Below are 17470 nucleotides of genomic sequence, written 5' to 3' on the forward strand. Positions count from 1 at the left end.
TCAGGATTGTAGGGATGAGGATTAGTGGGCAGAGAAACAGAGGTGGCCTTGTGTAGATCTCTACTATGGATCTCTAGAAAGGCATCATGTTGGGATCCCCATGGTTTTCACCAAGACATTGTGATGGTGTCTTTCTCCATGGTCTCCACCAAGGAATCATGATGGGACCTCCATAGTCCCCACAAAGGCATCATGATGGGGTCTGCCATGGTGTCCAGCAGGGCATGATGATAGGGTCCCCATGGAAACCACCAGGGCTTTGTGATGGCAGTGATAGCATGCCCATAAGGCCATTGTGAGCGGGTTGGTCCCCATGGTGACCATGTTCTTGTTGGGGGCCAAAGCCCCAGGGTCCCCACTCTGAGAAGAGCAGCTACAAGCAGCTCTGAAGGGTGGAGGACCTCAGGAAAGGCAGCCATTTAGTAAGCATCTGTCAAGAAGAAGAATGCTCCATACAAACAGTTGGTAAAATTAGGAAACATCACTGGAGCCCAGCTTGACTAAACAGGGAACTGGAATGTGGCCTTCAAGTCAATAAGGCAGCATGTGGAAAGGGGAAGAAGGGAGAGGCTGCAAAGGAGGAAGTCAGAAATATTGTTGAGCAAAGTAAGGATGGTTTGAGGAAAGCCAAATCTCCCTGCTCCTGCATCAGTGAGAGTAAAAGAATGAAGAAGGAAAATGTGGGCTCATGGCTGAATGGGACTGGGATTCTCGCAAGTGCAGCCCTGCTTGGCTTCAGTCAACCTTCACCAACAAGGTGAAGCCTGAGAAATGTCTCAAAGGGGCAACTGGAGAGGTCACTTCTCTGTCCCTGCCCTGGCAAGTGTGGGCCCTGGGCAGAGCTATAGGGTTGCCTGGGGTTGGGGCTTGGTTTGAGGGTTTGGCGTTTGGTAAGACAGGATCAAAGTCCTGTGGGATGAAAGAGCACAAAGTCTGAGCACAGGCTGAGATGAAGGTGAGCCTCAGCTCCATGATGACTGCTGTGGGCTGCTCTTTGGGTAGAAGTGGGATGGAGGACAGTCTGTGGCAGAAGACAGTCTTCCTCCTGGAGGCACCAAAGCAGGCTTGCTGTTCTTCAGTTCCTCAGCAGGGTTTCATGCACTGTGCTACTTAAGATAGAGATGATAGGCCAGAAAAGAGGAGCCCTTAACACAGATACTCCTGAGAACTTTATCTAGGAGTCTGCTTCCTGCCTTACTTCATGGCCATGGTGAAAGTAGTGCACGAACATGGTGCTGCCAAAAAAGAAGAATGAAAATGTATTTCATAATGTTAAAAACTGCCTGAAGTTTTGGAAAAGGCAATCTTTGTTATTCTTTGGGAATTATCTCACTTATGACTATAATCTGCTTTAGGGGATGGATTCCATTTGATCACATAGAGAGGCCGGTGCTGCTGGAGATGCTCTGTGTTCGTTGTATTCCCCTGCAGTGCTGAAAATTTTGGAGGCAGTTCCTGCAGGCCCTTAGCTTGTCATTAGGAAATATATCTGAAATTAAAAGTCTGTTAAGAGCACTTATTTTCCTCCTTTGACTAGAAAGGAAAGTCCAGATAACTGGATTTGACAGAGACATCTGTCCGGATGGGATCTGACATCGGGCGGAATCTCCCTCCTCATATACACCCTTTCACCAATCCCTCACATATCTCTACAAGCCTGATTAAGCTGAACTTTTTGAAAGACAGCTTTGATTCGGATGATCTGCACATCTGCACTTTCAATTTTTTTAAAGTCTTCCTCCTCCCCTTGCTCTTTATCGTTCAGACACCTCTCAACTCTTCACTTGCTGCTTTGAGCTTCAGGGAGTCTTTCAGGAGTCTCTTTTTGTCTCTTAACCAGCTCCTTTACCATGTGTCTATCCAGCCCTTTCTATCTAGTTGTGAAAAACAGTTCAAGGAAGGTTATTCCTTGTAGGCTGTGGAGCTCCTTGGAAGCAATCAGGACTCAACTAGCAGTTGAGAAGTGCGTTTTGTTTCCTATTGACACAGGATCCAGGTTATTTTGTTTCATCGCACTTAACATTTCTGCCTGTTTGCAGATAGTTCAGGTGGGAATTTGGTGCACATGAACTATAGCATTCAGTTCCTGGAATGGAAAAACAGTTTGATTTTAAGCAGAGTGATCTGAGTCCCCAGTGGCTGATGAGGGAACTGGCAGGGCTGGGAAGCTGGGCAGAAACCTTCCGCATACAGGTCTTCCCTCAGAAATACTGGTTTTCACACGTGTCCATTCTTCATTGGGAGGCACTCTAGGAAGCAGAGAAAGTGCATGCGTGATTCAGAACATGGAAAAAAATAAGAAAGCTGAAAAAAAACAGCTATCTTTCTTTTTCAGGTGCTCAGTGAGATCTGCCTATTTTTAATACACTCCATTCCAATTAGCTACAGCAGACCTGAAGATTGAAGAAAATTATGGCAAGAATCATGGCTCCTGAGTGGTTTTGCATTTCACTGAACCCTTGGGAGTAGTTGGTGCTGAGCCCATGAACCTCTGATGCTGAGAGGAGTCTGAAGAAACTTCTCAAGAAGTTCAAGTCAGAAGCACATCCTTAAGTTTCTTGGAGTGTTAATGGGTCCCACAGTGGTTCATTACCAAGGAAAGCCTCCCCAGGGACTGATTAGAGCAGAGAGTTGGAAGTCATGATTAAACATAGGAAAAGGCAACGTGCAGGTTCCTCCGATGCCAGGCCAACCCTTCATGTGTGTTAACAAGCAGAATGACCAAACAGAGGTGCCCAGTCCCTGAGTACGGGCATCCTTTCAACCATGCTTTGCCCAAGGCTTTTGGTTGGTGCAGTGTATAGGTGGGGGTGTTCAAGGTCTAGGGCAGGACATTGATCCAGGACCTCTTGTGTCCCTGGGGGAAAGCAGGCAAGGAGGCCCTGTTGCCAGAAGGAAGAAGTTTCTTCTCCTAAGTCTCAATGGCAGAGACACCAGCCATGGCCAAGAGAACACAGACCTAGTTCCTGAGGAGGTTTTTGGTTGTGGCCCTGCCCTCGGCTGTCTCCTCTTTGGGCTGTCCCACATTTTCCCATGCCTGTGCCTTTTTCTCTGCAGCTTGTAGACACTCAGGCTGCTTCCCGACCTTGTTCTCACCCCAGCATCTCTCCATCTTTTCCGATGTCTCTCTGTCCTTGGTGACTCGTCTTTGAAACAATAAGGCATGAGTTGATCTCAGGTCCCCTCCAGGTGACATGATGCACCACAGCACTGCTCTGAAGTGACATTTCTCTTTTCTTCAAATTAAGTCTGTACCTTAATAAGCACTTTGTGGCTCTTTCTCATTCACAATTTTTTTCCCACTACCAGAACTATATCCATCGTTTCTGAAACCATCCGGCAAGCAGTCACAGGCTCCTGCTCTCTTTCCATTAGCTGTAGCACTTCAGCAGGCTAAAGAAGGTCATGGTCCTCAGCTTCTCCATGCAGCTCATGTGCTGACCAGGCCTGAAAAAGCAACCTCACCCCAGCAGAAGGGCCTGACTCTGGGGCAGCCAGTTCAGGTACTGACCCATAGGCCAAAAAAAAAAAAAAGAAAAAGAAAAAGAAAATCAGTAGAAGCCTTAACTTCTTTGCACTGAACAAACCCAAACCCTCTCCTCACAGGGGAGTACTCCAGCCCCCAGCCACCTTGGACACCTGACACTGAACTCACTTCATGTGGTGAGCAGAGTTCTTCTACAAAGGGTCCTAAATGCATGCTGTTTCTAGAGGTACTCTAACGAGTACAGAGTAGGGGGACTCCAGTTTATGCAGTCCAGGACACGGTGGCCTCCAGAGCACGTTTCTGGCTCACATGCAACTCTCTGCCCACAAAGGTCCTTCTCCAAAGAACTGCTGCCCAGCCGGACATTCCCCAGCCCGTATCCCTAGAAGAGACGGTCTGTGCCAAGGGCAGGACCTGGTTTTTGTCTCTACTGGAACACCATCACTACAAAATAGACCATACTATCCTCTGTCACCAACCTGATCTCCCAAGGTGTCTTGTAGTTTTAATGAGCATCAGGATGGACCATCTTGGGCTGGGTGGCTGTGCTCCTTAAACACCTGCTGGCTTTCCTAAGCTCCACCACTCTTCACATTGTCAGTTTCTCCCATGGAGAGGGAGCCTATGCAAGCTCTCACCCAGACCTTGATCCATCCCGTGCAAGAGCTTCTTCCATCTGAGCTGTCCCTTCACATCAAGGACATCCACCCCATCCTCCTCTTCTCCGCTACCCTTCCTGCCTGGGGAGCTTGGCATCTGCCATCACAGCCCTCTAGTCATGTGAGTGGTCTCAAAGCACCTCCATTATTCCAACCATGTTTCCGTGCAGTGACAGCTTGTGCCTCTCCATCTGCCCTCCTCTGTCCCAGGCTGCATGCACTTGTGTACGATATTGGGGTGGAGAACCTCAACTGTGGCACAAAGATGAGATCTGCAATGGTCCTACCTGTTACCAAGAGCCAAGGACACCATGTGTGCAATGGCCTCACTTGACAACAGCGACTCGCTCGTGTAGAGAGCACTTGTCAGGGCTATGCTGAAAGGAGGTTCCCAGAAAGACAGCAAACTCTGGAATGCCCAAGGCCAGGGAGAAACAGGAGAGGGATTTGCCTCCTAGGGGTAATTAATGGCAAGTTGGGCCTGTGACATAGGTGAACCTCTCCCCAGGAAGGACAAGGTGTCACTGAAGAAGTCCCTGGACCTGGGCAGGCTGTGATTTACCACATGGAGGTCATAATTAGCCCATTTCCCTCATCTAAGGGTGTGAAGAGTTTCCAGAGAGGGAGAGCTACAAGATTTTAAGGATGAGGCTACTAGAGCAGAGACCCCTTTTCACCACTGGATGACAGGAGCAAGGACAATGTTAGTGATGTTCACAGGGTCTCTGGATGGCAGTCCAAGCCAGGACCTTCTTCACTGGTGCGTTTACCTTCAGGGAGGTCAATTCAACTCTGTCCCAGGCACCAAGGTGGTGGAGAGGGAGCTCAGGCAGCAAAACGCTCTCCTGCCAAGGCTGGGCAACCCAGCTCTGTTCCCCCCGGCCCTGGGCTCTGCAGGCTTTGCTCTCTTAGTGGGACCCCTCTCTCACCATCTCATTGCCACCTGCTCTCCATGACAGCATGCCCATGCTCTGAAGTGCAGCCACCAGAAACTCTGTGTCCTTGGCCCTTGGTAGAACAAGTTTCACCATCACCAACCTGTTCTCGGCGCCACAGCTGAGGCTCTGCAATGAAAACATGTACAAGTGCATAAAGCTTGGGGCAGAGAAAGGAGCAGATGGAGGTGCCCATCTGACTGAGAAATATTGCTGAGGTGTGGTGGAATCTCACACATGATTCTACATCTCAAACAGTAGAAGGGTAGGAGATCTTCAGGAGTGAGCGGAGGAAGATGAGCAAAGGGGCTGCTCTTAGTGTGAAGGGGCAGCTCAGATGTGTGGAGCTCTTTGAACATGAGGGCTAGGGCCTGGGTTCAAGCTTATAGGTGACAAGGGTGAGAGCACAGTGGGAGTGACCAAGCACCCAGGCAGGGTGAGGAGGTGGGTACAGTCTCCTTTAAGCAATGTGAGTAAGTGTGTGGCTCAAAGGGCACCCCACATGCATACAGCCTGCCAGCAATGGCTGCAAAGTTGTGGGAATAGCTGTTCTTGGGGTCTGGCTGGCTCCTGCAATGACCTCCCAGGAGCTGGGAGAGGGCCAAGGAGGGAGCAGTGCCCTGGTCTCCGCCACATGTCAGCACCTTCACCTCGCCAACCACAGGAGGACTCACGTCTGAGGGAGCCTGAGGCCTCCTTGTCCACCCAGAGGGCATGTCCCAGATGGACTCCCATCAACACTGGCAGCTGCCTGTTCCCAAGTGCCTGTCCCAGGAATCGTTCTCTGGAGGGGACTGTTCACTTGTGACAGTCACAGACAGTGCAGGGCCAAGAGGATGGTGCCAGGCCTGTTCTTAAAACACTGCCTTGAACAAGCGGCTTGTGAGGAGCAGGAATGGCCAGACCCCATGGGTGTCCCTGCACTAGCTGTAGGGAACAGCTTGGGGACGTGGTTGAGTTCAGCACCAAGAAAGTGTGGGTGAAGCAGCAGGGCTGGTCATCACTGGTGCTGGTGGGGCAGGGCTGGGAGAGCTCCTGGCAGGTTCCCTTCTCCCAAGCGGAACATGGGGGCTTCCATGTGTGCCCATCCCTGCACCTGCACACGGCTCCCTGGCTCCACTGTGCAGACTGCACCCAGGGCAGGGTGCTCAGCCCTGGGGAAATGTCCCTCTGACATGGTCCCCATGACAGCCCGCACTGCCCTGTCCCCCACAAACCCTGCTGGGCCCAGCCTTGTACCACGTTGGGGTTGGTGCAGAGCCGTCCTTGGCCTCTGAGCTGGGAGGGAGGCTGGGCAGGGCCGGCTGGTCCTCTGGCTACAGGCACCGAGGCCGGCAGGAAGGAGCTGCCCAGGCAGCCAAACACTGACACTGAAGGTGACCTCAGGGACTCTCCAGGCTCCCTTCCCTGGGCCTCCTGGGTCCCCACTGCCTCTTGTGGGAGTGCAGAGCTCTCCCTAGCCTGCACATTCATTATTTTTGCCCTTTCCATTTGGGTGGCTTCCCTCAAGTTTCTGACGCTCCATTCACTGCTAGGAACATGGTGCCCTTGGAGATGCCCTGTGCTCTCCTGGAGGCTCCATATCCATCTTCAGCCCTGTCACATGGAAGATACGGCTTGACCATTCACCATCTGCAGGAGCTCTGAGCACCCACAGTGAGAACTGAATCCAACCCTCCTTCCCTAACACATCATATATGAGATCATTGCTGGAGGCCCTGGAGAGCCCTGAGAAAAAATCAGATGCTTTGATGGCGAAAGTCCAAGAGCACATTTTAGAATCTGACTTTGGAAGGAGAGGCCAATCTTCAAGTACTGCAGTGAGGAAATCCACTTTTATTTGAGCGAAGCCAGGACTGACACAGAAATGCAAGGATAGACATATTTACAGCAGGTATGGCAATTATACAGAGCTGCATCATGCTTCTGGCAAAGCAGGATGCATTCAAAAACTTATGTAAAAAATCATTATAAACACAGAGAGAATGCTCAAAGCACAGAACTATCTGAGATGCCTTAGGAACCACTTGTTAGAAAGGACAGGGAGCTTTTTTCTAGGACCCACTGAGCCAGTTTCATTACGGTGTTCTTCAGATCCTTGTTCCTCATGCTGTAGATGAGGGGGTTGACCGTTGGAGGCACCACTGAGTACAGAACAGCTACCACCAGATCCACAGATGGGAAGGAGATGGTTGGGGGCTTCCCGTAGGCAAACGTGCAACTGCTGAGAAACAGGGAGACCACAACCATGTGCGGGAAGCACATGGAAAAGGCTTTGTGCCGGCCCTGCTCTGAGGGGATCCTCAGCACAGCTCTGAAGATCTGCACGTAGGACACCACAATGAAAACGAAACATGCAAAGAATAAACAAATACTAAACACAAAAAGCCGAACTTCCCTGAGGTAGGAATCTGAGCAGGAGAGCTTGAGGATCTGGGGGATCTCACAGAAGAACTGTTCCACCACATTGCCTTGGCAGAGGGGTAGGGAAAATGTGTTCCCAGTGTGCAGGAGAGCATGGAGAAAGCCACTGGCCCAGGCAGCTGCTGCCATTTTGACACAAGCTCTGCGGTCCATGAGGGTCCCATAGTGCAGGGGTCTGCAGATGGCAATGTAGCGGTCGTAGGCCATGACTGTGAGGAGATAAAACTCTCCTGCAAACAAGAATGCTGCCAGGAAGACCTGGGTAGCACATCCTGAGTAGGAAATGATCCTGTTGTTCCTCAGGGAATTGGCCATGGCTTTGGGAACAGTCGTGGAGATGGCTCCAAGGTCAAGGAGGGAGAGGTTGAGGAGGAAGAAGTACATGGGGGTGTGGAGGCGGTGGTCGCAGGCTACGGCTGTGATGATGAGGCCGTTGGCCAGGAGGGCAGCCAGGTAGATGGACAGGAAGAGCGAGAAGTGCAAGAGCTGCAGCTCCCGCGTGTCTGAGAATGGCAGGAGGAGGAACTCGTTGAGGGAGCTGCTGTTGGACATTAGCTCCTTTGGGAATCCTGTTCAAGGAAGGAAAGAAAGCAAAAATTTAGAGCGGACTTGTCTGAGCCAAACCATTTCAGTTTCTCAAAAATCCCCCATATTTCCTCTCTCCCTTAATTCAGCCCCATTTCAGGTGATCCACATTGAAATGGCTGTATTCTCTGCAGCAGGGACCCGCTTCCCATGGCTCCAAAGGAGTTGTTTCTGCTGTGCTGCAGGTGTAATTGGATATGTCAAACTACTCTTTGATTAGTATTTCTGGAGATGCCTGGGAAGGGTGTCTTGCATTGCTTGGAAGGGACTTGTCCCGGAAACCCAGCTGGGAATATTCTCCATTCACCAGCATCAGAGCTGAATACAGCACTCACACTGGTTGTGTCTGAAGGAGAAGAGCTTTGTGAAGGATTTGTCCCCATCTATCTTGCCCTCCTCAACAGAGATATTTGTATCTGAATCTGTCACACCAGATCTGACTCCAGCCAGGGAGGAGAACAGTCAAATGGAAGCAAGGAAAGACCTTACCTCTTTTTAGACGTCGATATGTCTAGAGACAGTACTTGTCCTCATGCCACTTCATCATCTGCGCCTGTCTTCCAGAAACTTCAGAGAGAAGGAGTAGCTTTCCTGCACAAAATCTGCAGGAGTCGATGGCCTCCCCTTCCATGGCAGGGCTCTTCAATATGCAGAAATCAAGTCTTCTCTGCAAAAGGGTCACTGCAGGAGTCTGTTGATATAGAAATGTGCGTATATATAATATATATGATGGTGCACACACAAACACACAAAGGTGCCTCCTCAGTGTGGGAGCATTCTTAGATAGAACAGAAATGTTTGGCATTTCAATCACTCTCAGCATGAACCCTTGTGCACTCCAACAGCAGAAAAAGGACTTTGTCATGGGACCTGCTTCATCACTGAGCCTTGCCCCTCACTGTCGTGTACTTGCACCTCACTCACATGAAGGACAACGACACTCACAAGTGAGCCCAGTTCTCCCTGCAGAAACCTCCCAGGAGCAGGGGACTGTCCAGCGGCACCCCATGTTTGCAGGTGCTAAGGAGCAGCTTAGATAGACCCTGATGCAGCAGCCCAGGAGAAGCTGGCGCTGTCTATGGACTAAGGGATGGCTGAGGGGACATTCAGATGTCCCTGGCAGACTCTTTGGCAGCTCCTTGAATCTCTTAATGAGTCTCAGTCTCTTGTCCAAATATGACGGTTTTGTTTCCATTTTCCTCTTACCAAGTGGAAGGAAATTCTAAGCACCATCTCAATGCCTGCCTTGCCTTTCCTTTTGAAAAGTGCCCCCTGAAATGTGCTCACAGCTAGACCTGTGAGCAGACCTGACCCCTGCAGCACCTCCCAGCAGGAGAAGGAGCCTGTCCTGGTAGAGGATAATCCTCCCACCCAGAACTTCTCCCCTCAGTCCTGTGGGGAGCTCCCTGGGCAGGCTGAGCGCTGACCTTCACAGGCGACACAGTCACTGGTGCGGGCACACAGCACCTTTGGGTGCAGGGACCCTGCTCTGAAGTGCAGACCTCTCACCCTGTCTGCACAACCCGGCATCACATCACTGCTGTTTCTGTTGGGGAAGGCAGCAGAATGCCCTGCTCATAGGTGGTATGTTAGAGAATCCCTGCTCTCAAGCAGCTCCTCTTCCTCTGCACTGCAAAAGCCAGAAGAAAGAAGAGAAAAATGCTGTCACCCATGGGGTGTGATGGGTTCCTATGTCCCCTTCAAGAAGCTCCGTAGCATTGTACTGTAAGCACAAACTCACCATGTCAAGCGCTGTGGAGGTCTCCTCTGTCCTCCCGCTCCACACTGCCGTTCCCCTCTCGCTGCCTTCTCTCCTCTGCTGTCCGCAGCAGCAGGCAGTGCCCGCAGCCCTGCTGCTCTTGGCACAGGAGCTGCTCCTGCACTCGGCTGTCTCTGGGCAGTGCTGACAGGCTGCCACGAGCTGCCTCCGTCCCAGGAGCCTGGTCCCGCTCAGGAGCAGAGGAACAGCTGAACTCACCAATTTCTCTGTCCCTTGTGCTCCCTTCTCCTGGGGAATGTTCACTGGAATAGACTGAAGTAATCACCTGTTGTCTCTTCCCATTGAGTGGAGAGCAACTCTTTCAAACTTTGCAAATTCTTTCATCAGAGGATCACTACCTATGACAGATGAAAATGTGTTCCTGTGGAACACCCAATTCTCATCTCTGACCTAGGCAGGACACCTAGTTAGGACATGAAGGGAGCTCCTTGACACATGGTTCAGGGATTGACTCAAATGTGTCAGTCTGGGCATCTCATGCTGGTCTAGAAGACCCTGACATGAAGTGGGATTCAGAAAAATCCTACAAGCTTCACAGGCAGCTCAAGTGATTCCCCTTTCAAAACTGAAGTGAGCACAACATAGAGGTCTGCAAGAGAGCTCCTTGTCTAGGCTGCAATTGCAGTCACTGGAGATGGAGGATGGGAAACAATTGCTCCCACACAAACACCTGGGGACAGTTGAAAAGACTGAGGAGGTCCAAGGCATGTGCCAGGGCCCACTTGCTCTGATGCAGCTCCTCGGAGACCTGCATCATCCCAGAGCATCAGGGTGGGGGCCTCTGGGGATTTGCATTGCCCATCTGAAATGACCCCAGATGCTAAATACAACAGGAGCGCCATTCACTATGAATATGAGGCATAGAAAGATGCTAGTATTAAGCAGTGTCTCTGGTAATTCAATGCAGATACTTGATTGGATGGCATAGGAGAATGCTGGCAGGGCCTTGTCAAATGCCTGGGGTATCCAGCACAACCATGTGTCTCTAGCAGATACAGTAGGGCACCTGCAGGAAAACCATGCCCCATTGCAGTGCTTGCCGGGCAAATGCCCCAGGCTACGCTGATTTTCCTACCTCTACCCTAATCAATGAATTCCACACTGACTGCAGGGAAAGTTGTCCCACCTACATGCAGAACTGTCCCACCTACATGCAGAATGCTGCAAAAAGAGGAGGCACATCACTCCAAGCTCTGTGCTCTAGTCTCTGAACTCTCAAACCCTTCTTGCTCCCCTCCCCTGAATTCCTGCTCACCCTGCTAGATTGTATGAACAGGGACTTCTTCAGTAGCACCTTCACTTTTCTAGAGATTGCTTCAAGAAATCTGCCATCCTGCCCTGTCCCTCAGGCTAGGCAGCTGTGATAGTCACAAGTGCTCCATGTGCCCACCTACAGCACCTGTACACATACACCCATGGTCCCTATGGCACTCGCATGGTCTTTGGGTGCCTGGCACCCCTTGAATATCTCCTTTCTTGTGCTTATTGGCCAGACAGGCCCAGCAAAGGTGCTGCTGGTGCTGTCAACAGGCAGAGTGGGCAAAGACCCTTCTGGAGCTTCCTCACAACCTGCTGTTCTCTCCATGGGCTTTGGAGTCTTCAGCCAGTGTCCTTGGGGTGGCCTTTTCTCTGGCACAGTGATGCACAGAACCTGCCTACAGCAGCAGCATCCCTGCACATCTGGGCATGCACTCATGCAACAAGGGGAAACGTGTCCTAAGGATTCATGGTTAAATTCTGCATTTCAGATATCCTAATTCATATTGCTTTATAGTACCCTCATACCAGCCTATTACAAGCTGAAAATGGAGAGGACAATGAGCAAAGATTTTTCTTTTTTTACTTTTTCTTTTTTAGCAGGATTTGGAGGAGGACCTGGAGCTGAGCCCACGGCAAGACAGCAAAGCTACCGGGTGTGACATTTCATTTGGAAGGAGACTCCTCCCATCTGCCAACATGAAGGTCATCAACCAGCTGGCCAAGCTGGTGAGGACGGCCTTAAATTGGGAGTGAGTCGGGGGAGAAGAAGACTCCAGCAAGAGAGGGAAGGTGATGGCCTGAAATGATAGGGAAAGGTGCAGGTGAGAGAGCAGGGCAATGCAGGGAGCTAGGCTTAGGGATGGAAAGAGAGGCAGTCAGGATTGTTGGTATGAGGATTAGTGGGCAGAGCAACAGCTATGGCCTTGTGAGGATCTCTGCTATAGATCTCAAAAAAAAAACAATAATGATGAGGTCCCCATGGTTTTCACGAAGACATTGTGATGGTGTCTTTCTCCATGGTCTCCACCAAGGCATCATGATGGCATCTCCATAGTCCCCAGAAAGGCATTGTGATAGGGTCTCGGTGGTCTCCACCAGGGCATCAGAATAAGGTCCCCATGGAAACCACCAGGGCTTTGTGATGGCAGTGGCATCATGTCCATAAGGTTGCTGTGAGGGGACGGGCCCCATGGTGACCATGCCCTTGTTGGGGACAAAGACCCCAGGCTCCCCACTCTGGGGACAGCAGCTCCATCAGGAGGGAGCAGCTCCCCTTGGTGCCACTGTCAGGTCCCCATGAGAGGATCCTGAACATGGACAAGGAGCGGCAGGCGAACGCCTGCTCCCAGCCCACAGACGGGCTCTCCGGCTTGCAGGAGAGCGGGAGCGAGGTGAGCAGTGGGGCTGAAGGGAGAGGCAGGCAGAGGGGATGGCACCAACATGGAGAGCACAAGGATGGTGTCGAAGGGGAGCCGGAATGAGGGGAGAGTTGAGAGCTCTTCTGGGAAGGTTCATTTATTCCTGGCCCTGGGCATTGATGTAACTGGGTAGATTTAGTTTGTGCAAAGTTGGCCATGCCAAAACAGAGCATTTCCTTGAAGCTGCTCCCCAACCTCCTGCACCAGTCAAGAGAGGACGACACCTCCGAGTGCGACGTGCTCTGTGCAGAGAGTGAGGGGTGGCAGGGACAGCTGTGGGCAGGGGGCTTTTCTGAGCGCTGGGCTCTGAGTGGGACAAAGACACCTTACAGGTATAGGCCGGATGGTAAGAGAAATGTTTAGAAAATTTGTTTAAAAACAAATCTAGAAAGAAATTAAGAGAAAGAATTAAAGCAAAAAAAAACATTTGTTATACTTCCCGCCATTATTCATTGTTGTGTTTTAGTACACTAGACTTGGGCATGATCATTTGTTCTAGAAAAGGGAAGTGATCTTCAGAAGTGGGTGGGCTGCAGTCCCAGAGTCCTGCACAGCTGGTGCCATTCCAGGTGCCGTGGTCCCCTGTCCCCAGCCTCCCTCTGCAGCTCTGAGGGGCTCTGCTCTCCCGCAGGTCCCTGCGAGAGCTCTCAGGCCCACGCAGGTCACTCAGAGACACTGGGACATCTCCAAGTCCCGCTGGATGCTGGTGCTCGGACACTTGAGCTCTGCCTGCAAAGATAAAGGGCTGTTTTGAATGTTTTCCAGCGATGAAAGAGTGGAAATCTTCAGGAACTTGTTGAATCTGCTGTGAAGAACTATTTATCTGCCCTTGCTTTTTAATGTCCACTGCTCTCTCCATTTGACTGTAGAGGAAATCTCTGTGATCACTCCCATATTTTCTATGCCTTGAATACATTAATCATTTGCGCAGCCCCTCTGGGCAGCCCCTCTCCCAGCACAGCACTCACCCCCACTCCAGGCATGTTCTGCCCCTGGAGGTCTCCTGTGCTCCATGGTGGCTCGATACCCCCTTCCAGGAGGATGGGCATCTGTCCCAGCTCTGTAATGAGTGGGACTGTCCTCAGCAGATCCCTCCTGAGCACTCACCCTCTCTAGGGTCCTGGGCACCCACAAGTGGCAGCTGAATCCAGTCCTCTTTCCCTAGCACAGGAACATGGCTGCACAGCCTCTCTGGTGTATCAGCCAAGCCTCCCACATTTGCATCATCACTGGGAGTGATGATACAAAACATCATCATTTGCTGGGAGTGCACTCTGTTCCTTCTTCCAGGTTACTGATGGAGAAGTTGAACAGGATTGGAACCAATACTACTCCCTGGGGGACACAGCTGGCTCCAGGCCCCCAATAGACTCTGCGCACATGTCAGGGCACAAGTAGGAAAACCTGAGAGAACCTGGGGTCTTTTCCTAGCAACTACTAAAGAAAGGCAGTTTCCTCATAGCTCCTGCCCATGCAGATGTGCTAGAAATCCCAGGCATGTATCATGGCCTTGCAGGCCTTCTTCAGTGTCACTGAATCGAGTGTCCAAAATGAATTATGGTCACAGTTTACATTGTTAACATCTCCACGTGTCTCAGCTTCCTAGTGAGTGTGGCTCTAACACTAGTGAGCATCTAGTGCTATTTCAGATGGCCAAGGAAGATTCCCACCGGGCCCTGACCAGGCATTCTAGAAAGATGTGAGTATCACATTTGCTCTATCAGAGCAATAGGCACTAGCCCATGCCTGGGACAACCCTGTCCCTTCAGATGTCACCTGGTGTCACCAGGCAATTGCCTCCCACCTGAACTGCCATGGGAAGGCTGCCTCTGGACTTTCCGTCAACTCACTCATGTTCAGTTTTTTGTGTTGGAGCTTTGCATGGAACCATGGAAACCTGTGGTGACCCTTGGTTGCCATTTCTGTCATATTAGAGAGATTTGAGATCACACTCTAACCATAGCCACGAGAGCTGAGATCTCCTAAACAACACTGGACCCCTGGTCTCAGCCCACCTGTCCTTGTCCCGCCGTGTGTTCATGTGTCCCTAGATCCAGACCATGACTTCAGGTATAAGCTATCATGGGCGGCTCTTGAAGCTCCTTTCCCTGTGCCTGCAAGGTCTCCAATGTGGTCATAGCCCACCATACAGGGGACAGTCCCAAGCAGATACTACTTGTCCATTCATCACTATCAGGAGCACCAAGCACTCACAAGTGAGAACTGAATCCAGGCCTTATTCCCTAACATATGCCCCCAGGAGCTCATTGCCTTGGGCCCATGAAGAGCCCCAGAAAAGGAAACAAGCATCTCTCAGGCTGAAAGTCTTGGAGCAAATTCTTGGCACCAGCATTGGAAGAAGAGCCCAGTCCACAAGATGCACTGAAAACATAGCCTTTAATTAGGGGAATGACAGCTCTATCACAATGACAGACACATTTAAAGAAGACCTCTGGGTCAGAAAGACATGGTTAACACCTGTGGAGAAGTGGGATGAATTCAGAAACTTGTGCACAAAGCTCATTATTAAAGCAAGAATGCTGAAATCACAGGAGTTGTCTCAGAGAAATTAGATAGTGCTTGAGTAGAAGGATGGGATTTCAGCTTATTGCTGCTGAAATATTACCAATTGAATCATTTTTTTCAGTGCATCCCTGAGTTCCTTGTTTCTCATGCTGTAGATGAGAGGGTTCAGTGATGGAGGCAGAACTGAGTACAGAACGGCCAGAACCAGATCCAGAGATGGGGAGGAGATGGAGGGAGGCTTCAGGTAGGCAAACAGGCCAGTGCTGAGAAACAGGGAGACCACGGCCAGGTGTGGGAGGCACATGGAAAAGGCTTTGTGCTGGCCCTGCTCAGAGGGGATCCTCAGCACAGCTCCGAAGATCTGCACATAGGACACCACAATGAAAATGAAACAACCAAAGACTAAGCAGACACTAACCACAATAAGCCCAATTTCCCTGAGGTAGGAATTTGAGCAGGAGAGCTTGAGGATCTGGGGAATGTCACAGAAGAACTGCTCCACCACATTGCCTTGGCAGAGGGGTAGGGAAAATGTGTTCCCAGTGTGCAGGAGAGCATAGAGAAAATCAGATGCCCAGGCAGCTGCTGCCATTTTGAAACAAGCTCTGCTGTCCAGGAGGGTTCCGTAGTGCAGGGGTCTGCAGATGGCAACATAGTGGTCATAGGCCATGACTGTGAGGAGAGAATACTCTGCTGATATGAAAAAGGTAAAAGTTAAGAGCTGTGCAGCACATCCCCAGTAGGAAATGGCCCTGGTGTCCCAGAAGGAATTGGCCATGAATTTGGGGACAGTGGTGGAGATGGATCCAAGGTCGAGCAGGGAGAGGTTGAGGAGGAAGAAGTACATGGGGGTGTGGAGGCGGTGGTCGCAGGCTACGGCTGTGATGATGAGGCCGTTGGCCAGGAGGGCAGCCAGGTAGATGGCCAGGAAGAGCGAGAAGTGCAAGAGCTGCAGCTCCCGTGTGTCTGCGAATGGCAGGAGGAGGAACTCGTTGAGGGAGCTGCTGTTGGACATTTGTTCCTTTGCAGCACAGGGGCAATATCTGAGGAAGAAAAGACATGGATGAGTTGGAGAAAACTTCTCTGAGCAAAACTTTCTCATATCTGTGCCCAAACACACACTCTTTGCCTCCCCCCCCAATTTTAGCAGGACCATCCTTGAGCTCTATGGCTTCAGCTCTTGGCCTTGATGCTGGGGGAGCAGAGCTGGCCTCTCCATCTGCCTTGGTCCCAATTGCCCTGTGCTCTCACCTTGAAGCTGTAGGACGCTTGCACTCATGTTACCCCTCAATTAAATGACACCATGGAGAGCAGAGGATTCCTTTACATCATGTCCACCAGCACTCTTTTGGAGGGGATGTCAGGCAGGTTTCCGCCCTCCCCCTGGAGCCAGCAACACCTTGGGCTCCTGCCAGCTGCCCACATCCACCTCCCTGCAGCGATTCTGTGACCTCAGATTCCAGGAGGCTTCTCCCTGGGGCACCCAGACAGCACCTGCTGTAACGGGGGAGCTGAGCTCTTCCGGAGGGCAGCTTGCAGCCCAGACAGGCACCCAGGGAGATGGCAGGACGTCCTGAGGATGGGGTGTCCTGATGAGAGAGGTGGCTCATTCCAAGCTCCTCCAACTGCACTGCCCTGAGCCCCACAGCTTAGAGGGCACTTGGACACCTCACAGTCCAGGACCCATCTGCATGGCAGGACCCACAGGGCCAGTGTCTGACCTGCATCAGAAACCTCCTATCCAGAGAGTCCAAGGGAAGGAGAAGGGCAGCGTGGGCAGGTGGGATCATGGAGTAACACCATGATAGCAGTGCCGAGGGAGGCAGGGCCTGGCAGGGACAGAGGGGCACTCAGATGTGTCTCCTCTCCTGGACATCTGGCTGCTCTGGGACAACTCCTGCACTGGCCCCCATGGCCTGGAGTGCAGAGGGCTGTGCTGGTGGGAAGGGGCGCTGCAGGAGGCACTTTCCTCTCACCATGATTCCATTGCCTGGAGCCGTCCCTGCAGCAGCTTCTTCTCTGTCTCCACATCTCTGCCCTGTCCATATTCATAGACCCCATCGCACCCGCTGGGTGCTCAGCTCTGCCCTGTAGACATCTGCCAGGGGCAGGACCCTGCCCAGGGCACCTCCGTGTCTGCAGGTGCAAAAGAGCAGGTGAGACAAACCTTGCTGAGGCCGGGGAGGGGATGTTGGCTGTGTCTGCAGGCTGAGGGTTGGGCGAAGGCAGCCGTGATCCCTCTGAATGTGTGGCTGGGAGTCCCTGCTCTAAAGCACGACCAGCTCCAAACAGGAGAAGCTGGGAGAGCCACCCTGACAAATCCAATCACCTGCTGAAGGCTCCAGGTTCAGAAGGTCCCTCCAGGAACCGCAGCAGTGTAGCCCTGCAGCCAGAGA

At 51.5% G+C, this 17470-nt stretch overlaps 1 protein-coding gene across 1 annotated transcript; it reads right to left on the reverse strand.

The window, feature by feature from the left end:
* Positions 1-15153: 15153 nt before the first annotated feature.
* On the reverse strand, positions 15154-16089 carry LOC148592758 (olfactory receptor 14A16-like). Its single transcript, XM_088533903.1, has one exon. The coding sequence runs from the start codon at positions 16087-16089 to the stop codon at positions 15154-15156; it is 936 nt and encodes a 311-aa protein (XP_088390029.1).
* Positions 16090-17470: the final 1381 nt, after the last annotated feature.

This window comes from Tinamus guttatus, unplaced genomic scaffold, assembly GCF_059628265.1.
Source record: "Tinamus guttatus ecotype Peru unplaced genomic scaffold, ASM5962826v1 Tinamus_guttatus_pri_ptg000526l, whole genome shotgun sequence".
Taxonomy (NCBI): Eukaryota; Metazoa; Chordata; class Aves; order Tinamiformes; family Tinamidae; genus Tinamus; species Tinamus guttatus.

Excerpts from the sequence above, each read along its gene's own strand:
- LOC148592758 (XM_088533903.1), bottom strand. The coding sequence starts at position 16,089 with ATGTCCAACAGCAGCTCCCTCAACGAGTTCCTCCTCCTGCCATTCGCA.